The sequence below is a fragment of the Orycteropus afer genome, unplaced genomic scaffold (assembly GCF_000298275.1).
Source record: "Orycteropus afer afer isolate SDZICR_OR568_19922 unplaced genomic scaffold, OryAfe1.0 scaffold00197, whole genome shotgun sequence".
In the NCBI taxonomy this organism is placed as follows: domain Eukaryota; kingdom Metazoa; phylum Chordata; class Mammalia; order Tubulidentata; family Orycteropodidae; genus Orycteropus; species Orycteropus afer.
In genome coordinates, this window is record NW_006921784.1 from 5452466 (window position 1) to 5472124 (window position 19659).

The 19659-nt window shown below is 56.3% G+C and overlaps 1 protein-coding gene across 1 annotated transcript; it reads right to left on the reverse strand.

The window, feature by feature from the left end:
* Positions 1-3055: 3055 nt before the first annotated feature.
* Positions 3056-19156, reverse strand: ZMAT5 (zinc finger matrin-type 5). Its single transcript, XM_007947974.2, has 5 exons — positions 19030-19156; positions 12840-12902; positions 11336-11416; positions 9211-9322; positions 3056-3185 (listed from the first exon to the last, which is right to left on the reverse strand). The coding sequence occupies exons 1-5, from the start codon at positions 19154-19156 to the stop codon at positions 3056-3058; spliced, it is 513 nt and encodes a 170-aa protein (XP_007946165.1).
* Between the last annotated feature and the right edge of the window lie 503 nt (positions 19157-19659).

The window sequence follows — 19659 nt, forward strand, 5'->3', positions numbered from 1 at the left end:
AGCAGGAGCTGGGCACGGCAATGCGCTCCCTGGGCTACATGCCCAACGAGGTGGAGCTGGAAGTGATCATCCAGAGGCTGGACATGGATGGTGAGTGAGGCCGGCACGCCCCAGCCCGCGTCCTCACCGTCACCGGTCCGGCGCGGCGGCTGGGCCTGAGCCACTGGGGCCGCGGCCCCTGCTCCTGGCTGCAGCCACCCTGGGGCGCTCCTACCGCTCATTCTGAGCCACATGGTGCTCTGGTCAGGCCGGGGCCCATTTCTCAGCCTGGAGAGAACGGGGTAACCCAGTCTCCACCAGGGACCAGAGTCTGTGCCTCACTCTGTTTTCCAAGAAGTTTTAAAGGTACAGAAAAGTAGAAGAAAATAACAAATACCCTAATTCCCAGCATCCAATGTTAAAAATCGCTAATTTGCTTGCATTTGCCTCTTGGCATTTTATGAAACAAGAATTACTAAGATTGATCGGTAGTGCCATGTCCCCACCCTCTCATCTCACCTGTGGCCTCCCCCTCTTCCTTTCCAGTCCTAGGCAGGCTCTCGCCTCCTAAGGCATCACTGTCTGTCTGTGTCTGGGGTGTCCCAGGCCCCACACCCATCCCGGGCAGCAGCAGGAGGCTGGAGGCCCACGGAGGGTTGAGTGGAATGAGGGTCTCCCATGTGCCAGCCCCGCTCTGGGCCAAGACTCTACCCCCCAGTCCTTTGGACCCCAGGCTCGGACATGGCCCAGCCTGCTGACTGGCCCTGTGCCTGCCCCAGGTGACGGCCAAGTGGACTTTGAGGAGTTTGTAACCCTCCTGGGACCCAAGCTCTCCACCTCGGGGATCCCGGAGAAGTTCCACGGCACTGACTTTGACACGGTTTTCTGGAAGGTATGTCCTGGCTGGGGACCATCACTCCAAGCTTATCCGACGTCCTGCTTCCCAGAGGGGTCCCTAGGTGGGAGGGGCTGGTGTTTAAAGACACTGGGCACGGGTGAGTGGGTCCCGGCCCTCCAGGATGTGAGCTCGTGTGGGCTGCTGGGTGAGGCGGGGGGCCATGGCGGTGGCCAGAGCACTGTCTCCCCACCCAAGTGCGACATGCAGAAGCTGACGGTGGATGAGCTGAAGCGCCTGCTCTATGACACCTTCTGTGAGCACCTGTCCATGAAGGACATCGAGAACATCATCATGACGGAGGAGGAGAGCCACCTGGGCACGGCTGAGGAGTGCCCCGTGGATGTGGAGAGTGAGTGAGGACCCCCGGGGCCTCAGGGCGGAGGGGACCGGGAGCTGGGAACTTCCTGCCCTGCCCTGAGCCCCGGTGTCCCTGCGTGCCCATGGGGTGAGCCCCTCCCGAGTCTGTGCGCAAGGGAAGGTGGCCCTTGATTCCATTGGTTCGCTGTCTTATCTCTCCCGCTCTCCGGTGGCCACAGCCTGCTCCAACCAGCAGATCCGCCAGACGTGCGTGCGCAAAAGTCTCATCTGCGCCTTCGCCATTGCCTTCATCATCAGCGTCATGCTGATCGCGGCCAACCAGGTGCTGCGCAGCGGCATGAAATAGGCCCCTGACGGGGCGCCCCATCTGGCGCATGCGGTGCATGGGGCCGCTCCACACCCACCGCCGCCCGCAGCCTGTCTCCCTCCACTGGCTCCCTGGGCCGCCGTCGGTATGGACTCTTAAGGCCCAGATGCGGGCGACCCCACCACCCTCCTCGCCGCGCTGGGCCTTGCATGGAGCTGTGGCCTGGCTGAGGGGAACCCGGTGGCAGCTGAGGACGGCCCCCAGCCCCGCCTGCACACGCCCTGCCCGTGCCCCCCACCCGGCCTGTATGTAGCACTAACTCTTCCCGCTGTCCAGCGGCTCCTGGGAGGTTGAGGGATTCGCGTAGGAGCCCCAGGGCCCGGTCACTGCTCTGGCCCCTCCTGTGAGAGGGGGTGCCCTTTGCCCAGAGATGGCAACCCTCAGGCCGCAGCCACACAGCCAACCTGACCCTGGCCCCTGGGGCTGCCCAGGGCTGTGGGCAGGGTGGAGGCGGCCATGAGACAGGGGTCTCCCTGGGTCCCTGGCATGGCCTGAGGGGGTTCCTGGCCCTTTGCCGGGTCCCTCCTTCTGATCCTCCTAAGCTTAGACCCAAACCCAGCCTCTGTTTCTCTTGGCACCCGCTGGGGCCACAGAGTGAGCTCATTTCACAGGTGAGGAGCTGGATGCTCAGAGGGCCCGGGGATTGGGCCTCAGCTCCCGCCGTTCAGCAGGGATTCTCAGGAAAGGTGCAAGGTCAAGGGGGTGGGGCATCCGAGGTGGCCCTGCAGCCCCCACCTCCTGGGCCTGCCAACCCAAGGGCCACGTCCTCCATCCCCAGCACAGAAAACAGAGCTGTAGCGCAGCTGGGGATCAAGGCGGGCTGGGGGCCCGGAGGCTCTAAGAAGCCTAAGCTGCCCATGTGACCTCCGCAGGCCAGAGACCTCAGAAGGCAGCCCACCCTGTGCCATCGGGGCCCAGAAGCTCAGACAGGCGCCTCCGGGGGCAGGGCCTGCCCTCCTGGGCCCCTCACTTCTCTGGCCCCCCAGGCGGAGACCCAGCTCATGCCCTGCCCCCACCGGGCCACCCTGTGTGCTCGGCACCACTCGGCACACGCAGACACGGGGGAAGGGGGCTGCCAATCTGCCCGGGCTGGAACAGTAGGTGGAGCTAATGCTCAGGCCTGGCCACAGGGTCACAGCCACACCGTGGCACCCTGCTCGGCTGTGACGTGTCTCTGCCAGCCCGAGGGAGAGACGCCCGTCCCACCCCAGCCCGTCCACTCTGCCCAGGGCCAGAGACCAGAGCCAAGGGCCAGGGCCATGCAGCCAGAGCCATGGGGAGACAGATTCTCTTTATAAACATCCAGAAGTTCATCGCTCACATGTCCTGGGAGGGAGGGTGGGTGACAGTGCCTGGCTCAGTCCTGGCGCCAGAGGTGCACCTGGTGGAGGGCCTGGGTCTCACGAGGCCCGACGGTAATTTCAGCCGCTCTGTGGGGTCTCCCCAGTCTTTGTCTGTCTGGTGATTGACAGACAGTCTGACCAGGTGAGGGCTCAGCCCCACTGGACACTAGGCTGCAGGGGCCACCCCCCGGGGGGGGGTGCCCGCAGGGACGGGGGCAGCTCCTGTACTGGTGGCCAGCCCACGGGGTACTGGAAGATAGCAGTTCTGGCAGGTTCAGCCCTAGAAAAAAGAAGGCAGGAGCATTAGATTAGGACATCCCTGGGACTACCTCTTCCCACCTCAGCTGTGGGGAGGGTCGCTGCCTGCCCAGCCCTTCTGGACGGAGAAGCAGCTCCTTTGGGCCAGCAACCTCACCTCTAGGGACTGAGCCCAAGGAAAGGGCTGGATTGTGGGCAGAGATTTAGTGACAAGAACCACCACCCCAAAATGGAAACAGCCCAAGTGTCTACCCGTGGGGGACTGATAAGACATTATGCACGTCCACAAAAGAGAATGCTATGCAGCCTGTGTCAAAATTAAGGCAGACTTACATGCACTGACGAGGAAAGACGTCATGATGTACGATGTGAGTCGGGAGAAAAAGCAGCTTATAAAATAATGTATATAGCATGACACTATTTTTGTTTAAAGATATATAACATATATAAATGCATAAAAAATCTGGAAGACACAGCAAAATGTTACGGGCGATTTTTTTACTTCTTTATACTTTTAAAAAGTTTTACATAAGCACGTAAGCCAGTGAAATCAGAAAAAAAATATGAAGTCTAAAATTTTTTAAAAGCCTCATTTCTCATGCTGCTCTCCTCCCCTGCAGGCCCCCAGCCCCTGCCAGCTCCCTCAGGCCCGTCTGAAGTGCCCGTCTTCGGTCAGGCGTCCTCTGTGCCCAGCCCAGGGCCGCTCCTTCCTGGGAGTGGACGGGCCGGCCCTCCCTGCCTCTGGACCTGGCCCCCTCTGGGCGGCTCCGTGGCCTCTCAGGCCACGGAGCATTTTCAATCTTGTGTCCCACTCCTCTGGGAGGTTGTCTGTCTTCTCTACTGGACTTGGAGCTCGTGGGGGTGGGGGTCAGCGGGTGATTGGGCGGGGTCTGTCTGGACCCTCGGGGCCCAGAGCCGGGCACAGGGCGGCCGCCCAGTGAATGTCTGCTGAATACATACGGTAATGCTGACAAGCACTCATGATGAGGCCCTACTCTGGATCAGATACCATGGCCAAAGGGTCCTTAAGAATCCTTATAAGCCACCCCTTTTTACAGATGAGCAACTGAGGTGCAAGGAGTCATGTTACCTATTCAGATGTCACAGTCGGGGGGATGGGGGGGGAGGGGAGGATTGTAACTTAGACATCAGCTCCTGTGGTTCCCCTCCCCCCTCATTCCCTGGACTCCAGAGCGCTGGCGCCCCTCCCCCCTGCTCAGGCCCAGTAACCGAGCTCCGGGCAGCTCCTGGCAGGCTCGGGGCCCAGTGGCTGACCCTCTGAAGAAAGGGAAGGGCCCTCAGGAACTCTGAGGTGTGGAGAGCTCAAGCCTCTGAGGTGGAAGTGGGGAGACTGGAAGCTTGCCTCCCTGTTGGCACCCCACCCACCTAATGCCTGGCCACTGGCCCAGGCACCCTCACTGCAGTCTCCAGGGGCTCCTGGGGTAAGGACAGGGAAATCCTAGCTCAGCCGGTGGCTGCTTGCTGGAAAAACTGAAGGAAAGCAGCTCGTGGCATGACTTACGGCGCCGGGAGACCTCGTAACCGCCAGCTGCGGAGCAGGGTGGAAGTGGAGGCGGCGCCACAGTCACGCGAAGGGAGTGCGCCAGCTGCCAGGCAAAGCAGGCTTCCCGCGGGCTCAGGGTTGACGGCAGTGCTCCCCCCGGGCGGGCTGACCCCAGAGAGACCCCCTTCCCCTAGAAAACTGGCAAGATCGCCCAACAGCTGGGAGCCAGCTCCTGGGTCCAGGCTCAGCCTGGTGCCCCGGTGCCAAGGCCCCTTTGGCAGGAGGGCACCCGCTGTGTGTGCCCTCAGATGCTTGTGACCTGGCTGACCCCCGGAGTGCGCCCTCCAGCCCTGCACAGAGCGGACAGTGACGGTGAGGCGCGTGTGCTGCGTGGCCCATGTCTCCAGTGCACAAAGACAAGGGCCGTCCTCTTCTGTCTTTCTCAAGCCATGTCCTAATCATCAGGAGAGAGTCCTGGAAGTGGCTGGGCAGCGCTGGCCCAGAGAGGGGTTCTCAGGAGGAGATTAAATGGGATAAAGTTACAATCTGAAGAGCTAACAACAGGAAGCAGGGACAAGCGGACAAGCGCTGGCCTCGCCAGGGGGATTAGTCTTCACGTCTGAAGCTGGCCTCTCCCTCCCAGACGTCTGCTCTTGGCAGATACCTCAGGGTCAGTCTGCTGAGGGGGAAGGGACAATACCGCCAAGCTGGGGCCTCATGGAGCTGCTATTTCCTGAGCTGACAAGGAGGGCTGGTCTGCTTGGCTGTGTGGGCTTGAAGCCTGGAGGTCTGGGTGGTCCCACAGTGGGCCAGGCAGCCATCATGCCCTATACCCAGGGGGAGGAAACAGACACCAAGAGAGGAACTGGGGCTGAGATTCCCGACCATTCCCTGCCAGGGGCTCACGGCCAGGTGATAGACCTCTACGTTGGCCCCCACTCCCCTGAGCGTGCACTCACATACCCACCATGCACTGGGGCACACGCTGGCCTGGGCCTGCCCTTCTGGAATGAGGACAATGTGTGGTCAAGGGCATGAGGGGAAGCTGGGCCCATCGGGCCCTTCCTGAGGACGTGACTTCTTAGGCAAAGCTTGAAGTTGTCTACCAGTCCAGAGGTGGGGAGGCAGAGGAAAAAGCCCACACAAAACACTGCAAAGTCAGTGGCGGCCATGACACTTAAGCGGCCAAGCATCCAGCGTGACGGACCCAGAAGCTAGATGGGAGAGGTGAGAATGTCACCACCATGGGACCGGGAGGTGGCAGGGAGGTCCCCGGCCCTGTGAGCTGGGCTGTGGAGTCTGGAGTCTCTCCTGAGGTAGAGGAAGCCCAGGAAGGTCTAAGCAGGGGAGGCCGGGGCCAAGCAGCATTTCAGAAACTGGGTGGGTGGGTGTGAGGAAGACAAACTGAAGGGGCAGAGGGGAGGTGTGGAACTGGGGAGTGGGCTGCTGTGGCCTCTACGTGGGCGAGGGGCCCAGCAGGACACTGACTTGGTGGAAACTGCCTCCTTTCTGCAGGCCTGGCTTGAGGCTGGGGTGGGTGGCTAAGGGGTACAGTGAAGGCCACGGGTGCAGGGACAGCTTAAAGCCCACAGCGGGGCTTGGGCATCATTTTTCACAAGGCAGGACTGCAGGGAGAGGGCTGCGGAAGACTGAGGCACCAAGGGCAAAAGTGACGCTGAACGGTCAGCTCTGCTCCGACAACCCATTTTCTCCAGGCTGGACGGGCTGTCTGCCCAGAGAGTAGTTCCTTTTGGCTCAGAGCCCTCAAGAGGCAGGTAGACAAGCAATGGGTGCAGAGAACAAGTGGTGTGAGGAAAGCACATCCCTGGAAGTGGCCAGGTTGGGTGCCACAGGAAGAGGGCTTGAGGGGCAGGGCTCAGACCCCTGGGAGAGTGGCCTGGTCCCTGGTTACAGGCTCCATTCTGGAAACAGCCACTCCTGTCCCAGCATGCGGCTGCTGTTGCTGCGGGCCTCCCGCTGGACAGGGCCCTTGGCCAGCCCTGCACGTGGCCCATGTGACAGAGGTGCCCAGGGTCCAGCCTGGAGCAGGGACTCTTTATTAAGTGATGGGTAAGGGCAGCGGGGGTGTGACGACCCCCTGGAGATGTTCAGATTCTTCAGCTGCCAAATGGATGTAATTCCTCTAAATGCCTAGATTGCCAGGCACACGTAAGCACCAGACAACCGGGCATCGTGTGGTCCTCACCTCTCCCTCTGACTCTGGCCAGTCATTCACCTGTTTCCCCATCTGCCCCCCTGGGTCCTCCGCATCTCATGGACACAGGGACTCTGCATTAGCGTGCACTGGGACACACCTGTCTACACCCAGGTGGGGACTCTGGAGAACCCTGTCTCTACAGTCTCCGAGGTACCAAGGCCTGAGTTACTCATCCCAGGGTAGGAGCCAAGGAGGCTCAGGCAGGGAGGTGAGTGGCAGGGTAAAGTAGGTAGTAGCAGAGCACAGGTGGAATCCAGTGTGGGCCGGGTACAAGGAGCAGTGGGGGTGGGGGGAGTGGGACTGAACTAGGCTCCTGATTCCACGGAAGCTCCCTGGGACCTCATCCTGGGGCAGCCTCCGGCCAGTGCAGCCTCTGACACACAGGCTGAAGGAGGCTGGGTGCCGACAGGGATCCCTGATGAGAACCAGTTCCCAAGGGAGTGTCCACATGACCAAAATCACAATCCTTCAGATAGGCCTGGCAAGAAAGTACGTCACACTCACCATTTGAGTTATGTCTGTACTTTTATAAGGTAAGAGGGACAAAAACTGGGTACAGATTGAAAATATGGGTCAAAAACCAAGTTATGTTCTATATCTTAGTCTGGTGAGTATTATCTGGGGTATTGTCTTAAAAGCTTGCAAGCAGCCACCAAAGGCACAACTGCTATTCTCTACTCATGTTGGAATAAAAGAGAAGGAAACCAAAGACTCAGAGAAGAAATTAGCTGACAGGACAAACAAGCTACACAAACTACGGCCTCATCTACTGTGAGACCAGAAGGAACTAGATGGTGCCCAGCTACCACGACCAACTGTTACGATTAGGGCTACAATAGATGAACCCTGATCAAATGGGAGAAAAATGTGTAACAGAACCTCAACTTCCTAAGAAAACCCCAAAAACCATACCTATGGGATTGGCTGAGACTAGAGGAGTCCCTGAGACTATTGGCCTGAGATAAAATTCAAACTGTGAACCAAAACTAACCCCTGAGGTCACCTTGTCACTAAATAACAGACTGGCTCAAAAAATAATGAGTATCATCCATAAATACTATGTTCCTTTAAGGAACATATCACATCATCTGTATGAGAGCAAATGGTCAACAATTTAAAACAAAGATGAGAATGTAAGGGGGCAGGGAAACTAGATGAATGGAAATGGAACCACCAGAACGGAAGCAATGAGGATGTTCATGCAACGTGAGGAATGGAACCAATGTCACTGAACAACTTGTGTGGAAATTGAATGGGGACCTAAACTGCTGTGTAAATCTTCATCAAAAACACAATAAAACATTATTTTAAAACACGAAAGTTAATTTTAAAATATCTTCTTTTTTTTCACTGAGCACAAAGAAGCACACCCTTCCCCTCCTAGAGGGGCCCCTCTAGGAAGGCCTCACCCCCAGATGGCCTGACCACGGTCCCCTGCTAAACCATGGAACTCCAGGAAGGACCTTGGAGATAACTGGGTTGGATGCCCCATTTCACGACGGAAGTGAGGAGGCTCAGGGTGGGACAACTTGCACAAAGTCATACACAGCTTACGAGCACATCCTTTAAAGCGCTTGTCCTCGTCTCTGTCTCTTTCAATACCTGCTGGAATTGCCCAGGAAGACCTGGCATTGGCCTTGACTGTGATGCTCTGTGGTCTTCCGAAGTCCTTGTCTCCCCTGTGCCTCAGTGAGTGAGAGATGTGTTGGCAGAGGCTCTCTCCCCTTGAGGAGGAGGGTACGGCGTGGCATGCAGCCCACACTGAGGGCCCCTTACCCAGCACAAGAGCTACAGGGGCTCCCTGTCCACTTCTGAGCATCAAGTGCTGGGCCTGGCCCACCCTCGCCCCTTTTCTGGTGGGACAGGGGTCTTGTCACACTGTGCAATCCCAGCTCCGCCTCTTCCTAGCTGTGTGCCTTTGTGCAAGTCATACCCGACTGTGAGCTTCAGTTTCCCCTCTGCACAGTCAGGTGGACGTGGGTAATGGCAAAGCCAAGGCGAGAGTGGGTAAGGGAGTGGGGGTGCAGTGACCGGCACCCAGGGGGCTGTCAGTAACCAAGGGCTCCGGCCCCTCCATCCGGAATGGAGCAGTGATGTGCAGTCTAATCTGCTTTGCCACTCCAATGTGGAGACGACCAGCTGAGGGACAGGGCAGGGCCAGGGAAACAGGTCTGCAGGCCCAGCAGCTCCTGATAGCGCCCTGCCCTCAGGGAACTGCTGGGGAAGTCATGTCTGCCTCCTGGGCCTGGGCAGGTCACAGACTCAAGACATGGCTGGGGTCTTGCTCTTAGAAGGATGGGAGGAGGGGACCCATGGAACCTCTACCTGCTGCTTGGAACTGAGCTCAGCCGCTTGGCTCTCTTCTCCAGCCAGTCCTCCAGATGGACCTCGGGGAGTTCCACAGTGTCTGGCGGCCACTCCTTGGCCCGCCTCTCTTCTGCAGAGAGAGAGGCTAGTGAGGGACACACTCAGGCCACCCTGAACCTCCCTCCCAAGCAGCAGAGAGCCCTTATACCGCCATTACCTCCCCAGACGTCAAAGCCACCCCTCTGGCGTCTGCGTCTCAATCCAGTGGAGGCCATGTTGGTGCCACCCAAGCTTTTTAGGGCTCGAAGCAGGAAGAGAGAGGTTGAGAGCCCGGCACTTGGTAGTGTCCAGTTCTAGGGGTATGGGGAGACAGCATGGGCCCAGAACCAGGCAAAGTGGGGCCACTGGCCAAACCTGTGACCCTGAGCAGTGTAATGAGCCTGACTTCCCTGGCTTTTCCTCTCCTAAGAATATCCGACAAAATCCTTTGCTAGTGGAATTAAAACAAGCCACAAAGAGCTTTCACGCTCGCTGGGCATGAGAGTGGGACGTGGCCAGAGGGAAACAACCTTACCTGCTTGTGGCCCGACTGCTAACTTTGTGCCAAGCCCAGGGTGTAAACATCCAGGTGTGGCACCTCACCCCTTTTTTTTTACTTTTATTGTGGTGAAAACAAATACAACAAGACATTCACCAACATAACAGCTCAGGGCCATTGATGACATTTTCCATGTTGTGCCACCATTATTGCTATCCTTCCCCAAAATATTCTACCACTATTAGCATAAATTCGATGTCTTGCAAACAAGAGCTTCCCCCTTCCCCTTCCCTCCTACGCCTGGTAACCACTAGTAACCTTTCTACTTATTTGTTTATTTACTTTCCCAGCCTATCTAGGAATTTTGTCTCCCTTCCTTTCCCATCCCTGGTAACCAACAAAGAATGTTTCCTCCTATGTACAAACCTTTCTGTGACTTTTTACAACAGACTCACTCCATCTTCACAAGCACCACAATGGACAGTGCACAATGGCTCCAAGAGGCTAAGCCACGTGCTGAGGTCACAGCTGGACAGGGCAGAGCGAGCACTGTCTTGAGTTTCTGGCTTGGGGCACATATCTGCTCCCGGCTTCCGCAGGCCCCTCTATATCCCCGTCTTCACCAAGCATGTCTCTAGCTCCAGCCCTATGACCCGTGGTGCCTTCACCAACTGTTCCCCGAAAGCCCAAGGCTGTGAAGAGCTGGAGATGCTGCCATTGCCAGGACTTGCTGGCCGGCCCCGCGAGCCCTCACTTCCACTGGGAAAGCTCCCGGAAACCCTGTGATTGTGCCAGGCTGCAGCCACACTGCCGTCAGCTCCCCAGGGGCCAAGGGCAATGGTCAGATTGCCCTGGAACACTCACTGGCTCCCTGAGACTCCCTGGACATAGTAGGGGTGAGGGCGCCACGCTAGCAGACCCAGCCCGCCTCTGACGTGCTGGGGGGCTCAGGCACGGCCCTCTCCCCTGGCACTGTCTCTGTTTCCCCATCTGGCCAATGAGGCGCTGCGAGAGAAAACCAGGATGAAGTCCCTCTATCAGGGGTTCCCTGTTCTACAGTTGGAGAGAGTAGGCATGCCAGTCCCCTTCTTCCACGGGAACTGAACACACTCTTCCCCTGGAATCACCAGGCTACGAGAATCGAGAATCCCAAGGGCAAGGAAGGTGCTCACTTCATCCCTGTATCCCCAGGGCACAGGAGGGCCATCTGCCCAGAGCAGAGTAGGGGCTCTGTATATGTTGCAAGATTGAAGGAGGGACTGAAGAGTGACAGGCTTGCAGCCATTCAGGGCTCAGGTGGGCAGAGGCACCCCCTCAAGGCTCCTGGGTATGCAGCCATGCAGGCATCACCTTGAGACCCACGGGGGCACAGACGCGAGGTCAGGCCTGGAGTGGTCTAGAGGCAGGTCCTGACACCTAGCCCAAACTGGGGTTTGGGGTTTCCCCATCACCCTGGGTAGCCCTTGGCCTCCCCTGCACGGCAGCCACCAGAGAGGGGATGGTGGGGAGGCACTGGGCAGCTTCTCCGTCTCAGATCCTGCTTCACCTCCCCAAGACCCCTGGCAACAAACCCCCACCCTGGCCCGGGTCCCTGCCGAGACGCACCTTCCACCTGGAGGCTCAGCTCCTGCAGGTCTCGCCCGGACATGTGGGAAAATCTGCACTTGGAGCCGAAGTCGCACTGGCCTGTGGAGGGAAGGCAGAGTCACTCGCTGCTCGGGAAGGAGCCCACAGTGGGCTCCCGAGGAGTCTCAGGGGCAGGACCTAAGGGACTCCGCCTCTGAACAAAACTGGGAGCTTCTCTGGCCTCGTCTGCACACAGCAGCCAGAACAACCTTCCTGATGCGTTTCCCTGCTCAAGCCCCTGCCCTGGCTACTGCTACTCTGGAGTCCAATCTGACTGTGGCCTTCCGTGCAAGTGTGTTGCGTCACCCCCTCCTCCCTGCCCCCGTTCCTCAAAGAACTCGGTGGGAGTCCCCGGAAGGGTCAGGTTTCTCTCCGTCCAAGCCCCTGCATGTGCTGAGCCAGCAGCTGGACCACTCATTCGAAAAGCTTTAAGGGCAGCTTTGTCAGGGAAGTACCAAAGTGCAGCGGGCTTTCTGAATCTCAGCTGAGGAAACCAAAATGCATCTCCAAATAACAGGGGACTGGGGGCCTCCTAAGGAGCTCTGGTGGCGCAGTGCCTAAGGCATTTGACTGCTAACCAGAAGGTTGGCGATTCAGACCCAACAGTCACTCCACAGAAGGAAGACTGGCCAATCTACTTCCATAGATTACCACCTCGGGGGGTTGCTATGAGTCATAATTGACTCAATGGCAGTGAGTTTGGGGGCCTCCTAGGAGCTCTGGTGGCATAGTGCTTAAGACACTTGACTGCTAACCAGAAGGCTGGTGGTTCAAACCAACCAGCCACTCCTCGGAAGGAAGGTTGGGCAATCTACTTCTGTAGTGATACTGCCTCGGAAACCCGAGGAGGAGTTGCTATGAGTTGGGGCCAACTTGATGGCACATAACAACAACAACAACAGGAGCTCTGGTGGTTGCTAACCAGAAGGTCGGTGATTCAAACCCACCAGCTGCTCTGCAGGAGGAAAATGGGACAATCTACTTCTGTAAAGATCTGCAGCCTTGGAAACCCTACAGGGATCGCTAAGTCACAATCGACTGGATGACAGTAGGTTTGGTTTTCTTTTTTGGTTCCTTCACTTGCTTAGGTTTTTATCTGTTTGAACTGTATGCGTCTTTTTTATTGGCCGAGTATGGATCCATCAAGTCAACACCTAGCACCCTTGGTTCTAGTCCGGACTGTCCTCAGCAGCCTCAGGCCCGTGACAATCTCTGGCCCTGATCGCTGGGAGGGAGGGCGCCAGCTTCGTGAGCTAGTCTATCACACCCATCAGCGTCTCCTCGATTGACTCTCAGTCTCTGGTGCCTGCTTGTTCCAGAGGACAAAATCACATTCTAGGTCTCAAGAGCCGAGGACCAGGCCCCAGGAAGCCTGAAGGTCAGCCAGGGCAGCCAAGGTCACAAAGTGGACTCAGGGTGGTGGCTAGGGGGCACCCTGGGTCTGCTGGTCACTGGAGGACCTAAGCAGAATGGAGTGGTGTACCTATCAGCAGAAACTTCCAGCAGGGCCGTTTGTTCTGCTCGTCTACCAAGATGGTGGCTGCATCTGTAAGAGAACAGAGGGGCAGGGTTCAGACAGGCTCCACCAAAGGGCTTGGGAGGTCAGGGTGGGGGCCATGGGCCTGGACTTCAGTTAGACCCAAGCACCTTCTTGCACTGAGGTCAGCTGGGGGGAAAGGAAAGAGCTCCCCATCCACAGAGGAATGAAGCAGCGGGTGACACAGATAGGGATGCTGAGCAGTGAACTCTAGCTTTGGGAGACCCCAAGCCCACCCACCCCATCCAGAACCAGCCCAGGGTAAGAACCGGCTTTTAAATCAGAGACTGTTGACTTTGGCCATGCAATGGAATCACCTTGGGGAGTTCTGAGAAGATCCTGGTGCCACAGGACCTCTCTGTGCTGTCTTTGTAACTTCCTGTGAATTGACAATTATTTCAAAATAAAAGCTAAAAAAAAAAAAAAAATCCTGGTGCCCAGGAGCCCACCAGCCAATCCCAGGGTGTGGGCATCACTCTACAACCATGACTGAACCCAGCTGTTCTCGGTTTTCCCTCCAGACACTAGTGGGGGGCATTCCAGAGCCAGGCTGCACCAGCCACGACAGGGCTTGGTGGCAATCCTCCCGGATATTAACCCTAGCCCTGCTACCCTCTGATTTTTCTGACCTTTATTTTCATCACACATGCATTGTGTACATGCTTCTTTGTAGGCAAGGTATTATTCGACCAAAACTGACAGGTAAGACCTTTAACTAAGGTCATTGCCCTGACTCGAGGCCCTGAGGTCCGCCCCAGAAGAGGGGAGAAGCCAGACCTGTGCTGGAATTTTTCTGGTCCACTCCCTTTTCTAGAGACCACCTGGGATAGAGGAAAGGCCAGGGATTAAGGAACCTGAGCTCAGATCTCAGCCACAAAGGACCACGGGCAAGCTGCTGGACCACTCCAACTCTCACTTTCCCCGTATGTAAATGCAGCAAGTCCCAGCTGGCAGGGCTGCCGTGAAAATGTAACAAGGTTAATGGATGGAAGGCACCTAGCAGAGTCGAGCAGTGCCTCCCCTGCCCTGGCTACACATGAGAATCACCCAGAAACCAAGACCAATTCAATCAGCCTGGAGGGTTGGGCCAGGCCTCCAAATCCTGTTATTCACGTGGTGGGAATATGCAGCCAGGACTGAGAACCTGTACAGTAGGTGCTCAACACACGAAACAATTCTTATTTCCTTTCTCTTCACAATCTTGCTCCATGGTGCTCACATCCCCATTCTACAGAGGGGGAAATTGAGGTTCAGAGAGGGAAAATAATCTGCCCAAGGGTATACACTTAGGAAGTGACAGCACCAGGTCTGACCCCTGGGGTGTGTGTGTGTGTGTGTGTGTGTGTGTCAGGCCTGCTCTTGCCTGTTCAATGGGCTGCAGGGCAGACCCCGGAGGGGGGTCCTTCCTTCCGCAGGCAGGACAGCAGTATGGGAGAGGCAGGCGCTCCAGGGCTGGGAGTTGGTTATCAGGGGACTCACTCCAGGGTGGTCGGGCAGAGCTGTGGAGGGACCCAGCACAAGGGGTAAGGCCCCTTCTATCAGCACTGGGCTGCTGAGCCTCAGCCCACGCAGCTGGAGCTGTCCTGCCTGCCCTTCCTGGGGAAGGTGGGCTGACGCGGGACGGGGAGTGGACATCGCCTAGCACCTCCTGGGGGCCAGGGCAGCTGAGGCTGGAGCAGGGCTGCGCCTGATGCCTAGATAAGGGCCCTGGCTGGATGGCTGAGTATGGCAGAACGGCTCCTAGCTGCTCAGCGTCTGACAGGTGGTTCTCATCCCTGGCCAAACATCAGAATCACCAGGCCATTTGCTCCAAAGGACTAACAGAGCACATGAACCCCAGCCTTCATGACTCTGAGACGGGAACTAGGTGGTACCCAGCCACCACTGCTGACTGCTCTGAAAGGGATCACAATAGAAGGTCCTGCAGACAACAGGACAAAGTGTGGAACAAAACTCAACACCATAACAAAGACCAGGCTTTCTGGTCTGACGGAGACTGGTGAACCTCTCAAGACTGTAGTAGCTCTTAGCCATCCTTCAAGCCTGGAACTGAACTCACCCCCCGGCTCAACTTTCAGCCAAATGAGAGGCAGGCCTGTAAAGTGAACACCAACAGCAGGGAAGTCCACACTCCTTCGAACAATCAACTGTATGAGATTAAGAGGGCAGCGTCTGCCCAGGGATAGGGCTCAGAAGGCAGAAGGGACTGGAAAGAAGGACCGAGGGAAATGGTAAACACAGGGAGGAAGTGGGGCGAGTGCCGTTGCCTTGTGCGGATTGCAATCAAAATCACAAAACAAATGTATGAATTGGTGAATGGAAAACTAATTTGCTCGATAAACTTTCCCCTAAATCACAATCAAAAGTGAAAAACAAAACAAAGTACATGGCAGCCAGGGCCCACTCCCCAGACTCTGCTTTAACGCTCTGAGGGGAATGAGAATTGTTCAAAGCTCCTCAGTGACTCTTCCTTGCACCCAGACTTGCTGTTGTTGTTATGTGCCGTGGAGTCAGATCTGACTCACAGCGACCCCTCCTTGGGTGTCTGAGGTGGTATCACAACATTAGTCCAGGGTGGAGAAGCATAAAGTGGCCTGTGCTCCTCTCGCCTGGCTTTCAAGGCTCCCGGTGACCTGACCCTGTGGGTCCTTCTCACTTCATCTCCCAACACTGACAGCTGCCCTGGGGCCCATGTTTGCTCATTCATCTAGATGTTCATTTAGCAAACATTTACTGAGGACGTCCTGTGTGCCAGGCACTGCGCCAGGCTGAGGGCTTAGTGGAGAATCAGCCCCATCAGGCCCTTCCTTTTCCAGTCCGGTAGTCGCACTAATCCACGTGGACATCAATGGCGTAAACATCTCGCGGGGGCAGGATGGCCTGACTTGGTCCGGGGATCTGCTGAACGAAGCTCTGACGTGCCTCACCTCACCTGGCTTGGGGCAGGGGCCGAGGAGCAGGAAGGGAATGCCTGCTGGGGGAAGAGTACACGCCAACAGTTCACACAGTGGCCAGTGGGGCTGGAGCTCGGACGGAGAGGCCAGCACGGCATGGGGGCCTGGCCAGATAAGGGCTCTACCCAGAACCCACTACTATAACTATATGTGAGGTACGTCTTCCCATGCCTGGGACAGTGGGCCGTTTCACTCATCTCTGTGCCGTCAGAGCCTGTCTGGGGCCAGAGAACACACAGGGTGCTCACCAAGTGTCGCCTGAATGAGCAGGTTCACACGGTACAGAGCCTGAGCCCCGTCCTTCTGTGGCCCCGTAGGCATCATAAAACTCAAACCAAACCAAACTCATTGCCAATGAGCTGATTCTGACTCATAGTGACACCCTTTGGGTTTCCGAGGCGGTAAATCTCTGCGGAAGTAGATTGCTCAGTCTGCTTTCCGCGGAGTGGCTGGTGAGTTCGAACCACCAACCTTCTGGTTAGCAGTCAAATGCCTTAGGTACTCCACCACCAGGATCATTAAATCCTTAATGAACCATAAGCCATTGTGAGATTGCTGAGCTCTGTCTCAGCCCTGGGAGGTGGGTCTTACCATTATGGCTGTTTCATGCATGACAAAATTAGAGTCACACTGTGAGTGAGTGACACACAGCTGGGACTCACTCCTGGTTCTGGAACCCGAGCTTACCCTTACCATAGTGATGGACTGTCAGCCCCTCTGAAGGCTAAGGGATGAGGCCAAGGCCATGAGGCTGGGGACAGAGGGGTTCAGGTTGTGTCCCAACTCAGCTTCCCAAACTCTATGCGTTGCTTAGGGTAAGGTGGGGCCCAGGGGAAGCTTCTGGGAGCTCTTTCCATCGGGCACCAGCTGCTGGGGGGCTCAAGGCAAGGTGACCCACTGCTCTGACTCTCACAGGCCCCTGCTGCCATAGCGATGTCCCAGCATGCCTCAGCCTCTCTGCAGAGCTGTTCAAAGCACCGAATGTGGAGCGGCTGCAGATGTGAGAGGCCCCTGGGAATTCAGGAGCTCTGAGGAGGGGCAGATGGCTCACGCTGTTTCATCTTTTCTACAAGTAACACGGACCCTTCTGGACTGAGATGCGGACTAGGAGCAAACACCAAGGGGACCTTGAGGCCCAGCTCCATGCCAGATCACAACTCAAATGGGACTTGGGAGACAGGGAGCTTTTGCCTGACACCAGCATCAGAGGCCTCCAGGCACACAGGAGACCTCCTACCACTAAACTCCCCCTTTGCCTCCACTCCCAGCCCATCAAAACCACGGCCCCACCTGGACCACTGAGTGGCTAGGCTGCTCTTGCTTATCTGAGCCTCAGCCTCAGAGTGTCACCATCTGAAACAGGAAGGGCCTGGAAGAGCTTTCCCAATGCCATACCTAGGCCTCACCCCAATCCTGCCTCTGGGGATGGGGCCTGGGACCAGTGGGCTTTTTTTTTGGTATATGGCCCTTCCCTTCACACTAATCAATACTTGTCTCTACCTATCTAGCAGTGTTCCCTCCCTTCCCTTCCCATCCCTGGTAACCAACAAAAAAGTTTCCTTCCACATATAAACCTTTCCTTGCCTTTTTATAATAGTGGACTAATACATATTTGTTCTCCTGTGATTGACTTATTTCAGTCAGCATAATGTTCTCCAAGTTCATCTATGTTATGCGGTGTTTCACAGATTCTACATTATTCTTTAGGGTTGCACAGTATTCCATTGTGTGTACATACCGTAGTTTGGTTACCCATTCCTTGGTTCATGGGCACTTAGGTTGTTTCCCATCTCTTTGCTGTTGTGAATAGTGCTGCAATGAACATGAGTGTATACATATATGTTCGTGTCCTGGATCTCACTTCTTTACAATATATACTTAGTAATGAGATTGCTGCATCAAATGGTAGTGCTATTTCCAACTTTTTAAGGATTCACCATACTGCTTTCCATAGTGTTTGTATCATTTTACAGTCCCACCATGGGACCAGTGATTTTCTATTTCAAGGTCTGAGCAGGGACTTGACTCGACACCCTCTACCCCCAGCATATCCTGTTCCAGGGTTAAGAACCACTGCCTTCGAGTTCCTGACATAAGCAAAGGACAAATGACAAACCATGCAAAGCTGGCCTGCAGCCAGTGCTCGGACCCTTCTCATGAATCTGGTCTCACTTCAGAAAACCATCCCTTCTCCCACGTCTTGGCTGCTGAGACTGTTTCTTCCTTCTGGGCTCAGGGGCCAAACCTCACGCCTTGTCCCAGAATCCTGTTCCCCAACTCAGAGGTGTCAGCTCTGCCCAGCTCCTTCCAGGGCTCTTGCTTCACCCTTGCCCCATGGCCAAGCTTCCTCTCCACTCTGTCCAGCTCTGCCCATCCACATTATGCCAGCTCCCTCCCTCTTCCCCGATGTGTACAGCAGCAATGTCTCATGAGCATCTCAGGTGCCAGGCCCTGTGCTCAGAACTTACATCCCTGAGTGCATTCACCCCAACTGCCTCTGCTCTGAGATGCCTTTCCCAGAAGAGAAGCTCGGTCACTCATCCATCTACCCTGGCATCACTCAACAACCGTTTCTGCACACCTACCACTCACCACGCAGCAGTTTGTTTTTGAATGCAGCTCTGGCCACATTAGCCCCTGCATCAAGCCCTTCAAGGGCTGCCCTCTGCCCTCAAGACACCTGATGCTGTTAGTGCAGACTCTGTAGGCCTCTCAATCTAGTGCCTGCCCTGTCACCAGCTTCAGCCCTTACCATTCTCCCCTCCCCACCAGGTCCCAGGAGAGAGGATTCTCCTTTCTGCCCAGAGACCAGCAGTGCCTTCCTCACGGTTGCCTGTTTCTTTGCAAACTCCCTATCCACAACGTTCACCTCCCAGCACTCCATGTGGCTGGCTTTTCCCCTTTCAGTGGCTGACTTAAACTTCACTTCCTCGGAAAGGCCTCCTCCTTGTCCCCTATATGAGCAGAGCCTGGCACAGCATGTGGAAAACTGCTGGTTAAGACCGTTGTACCCTACTGCCCATGTGCCTCAAGGGACAGCAGCCTCCGATCTGCCACTATTTGGCTTCTCAAAGGGCCCAGACCAGAATTCCTGCTGACCCAGAGCACTTCCTGGGCTGACGGTCAGAAAGATCAGGGAGCAGGACCCCACCCACTCGGCTGCTGAGATGGCAGGCACTTACCTCGGAACGTGTCATACCACACCTTCTTGGCCTTGAGGTGCTGCAGCCCGTTCAGGTGCTTCTTGCGGTTGTGGAGGCTGTCCTGGAAGGAGCGGTCACAGTAGTCGCAGAAGTATCGCTTCCCCATGGCCACGTACACCACGGGCGGCTGCTGCCTGGAAAGCCCCGAAGCATGCATCAGACCCTTAAAGAAAGTGCCACACACCACAGCCCACTGTCCACTGGCCTTGACTGGGCACTCACGGTGGACTGGCCTGAGTCACGGCTTTGCTTCCGGGCACCTGCTCATTTAAAGCTCCCAGCAGCCCATGAGGAGCTACATGGCCCTACAAGGCCTCCTTCCAGAGGGGTCTTTTAACAATAACTGATGCCCAGCCTCCGACCCAAGCCAATTAAAGCACAGCTCCAGTGGGTGAGACCTAGGCACCAATGCTTTTTAAAGCTCCCCCCCACAAAAATAAAAACCCAAACTCACTGCCATTGAGTCAATTCCAACTCAGCGACCCCTCCTTGGGTTTCCGAGGGAGTATCTCTACGGAAGTAGATTGCCCAGTCTTACTTCTGAGGAGTGGCTGGCGGGTTTGAACCACCCGGCTTCTGGTGAGCAGTCAAATGCCTTAGGCACTGTGC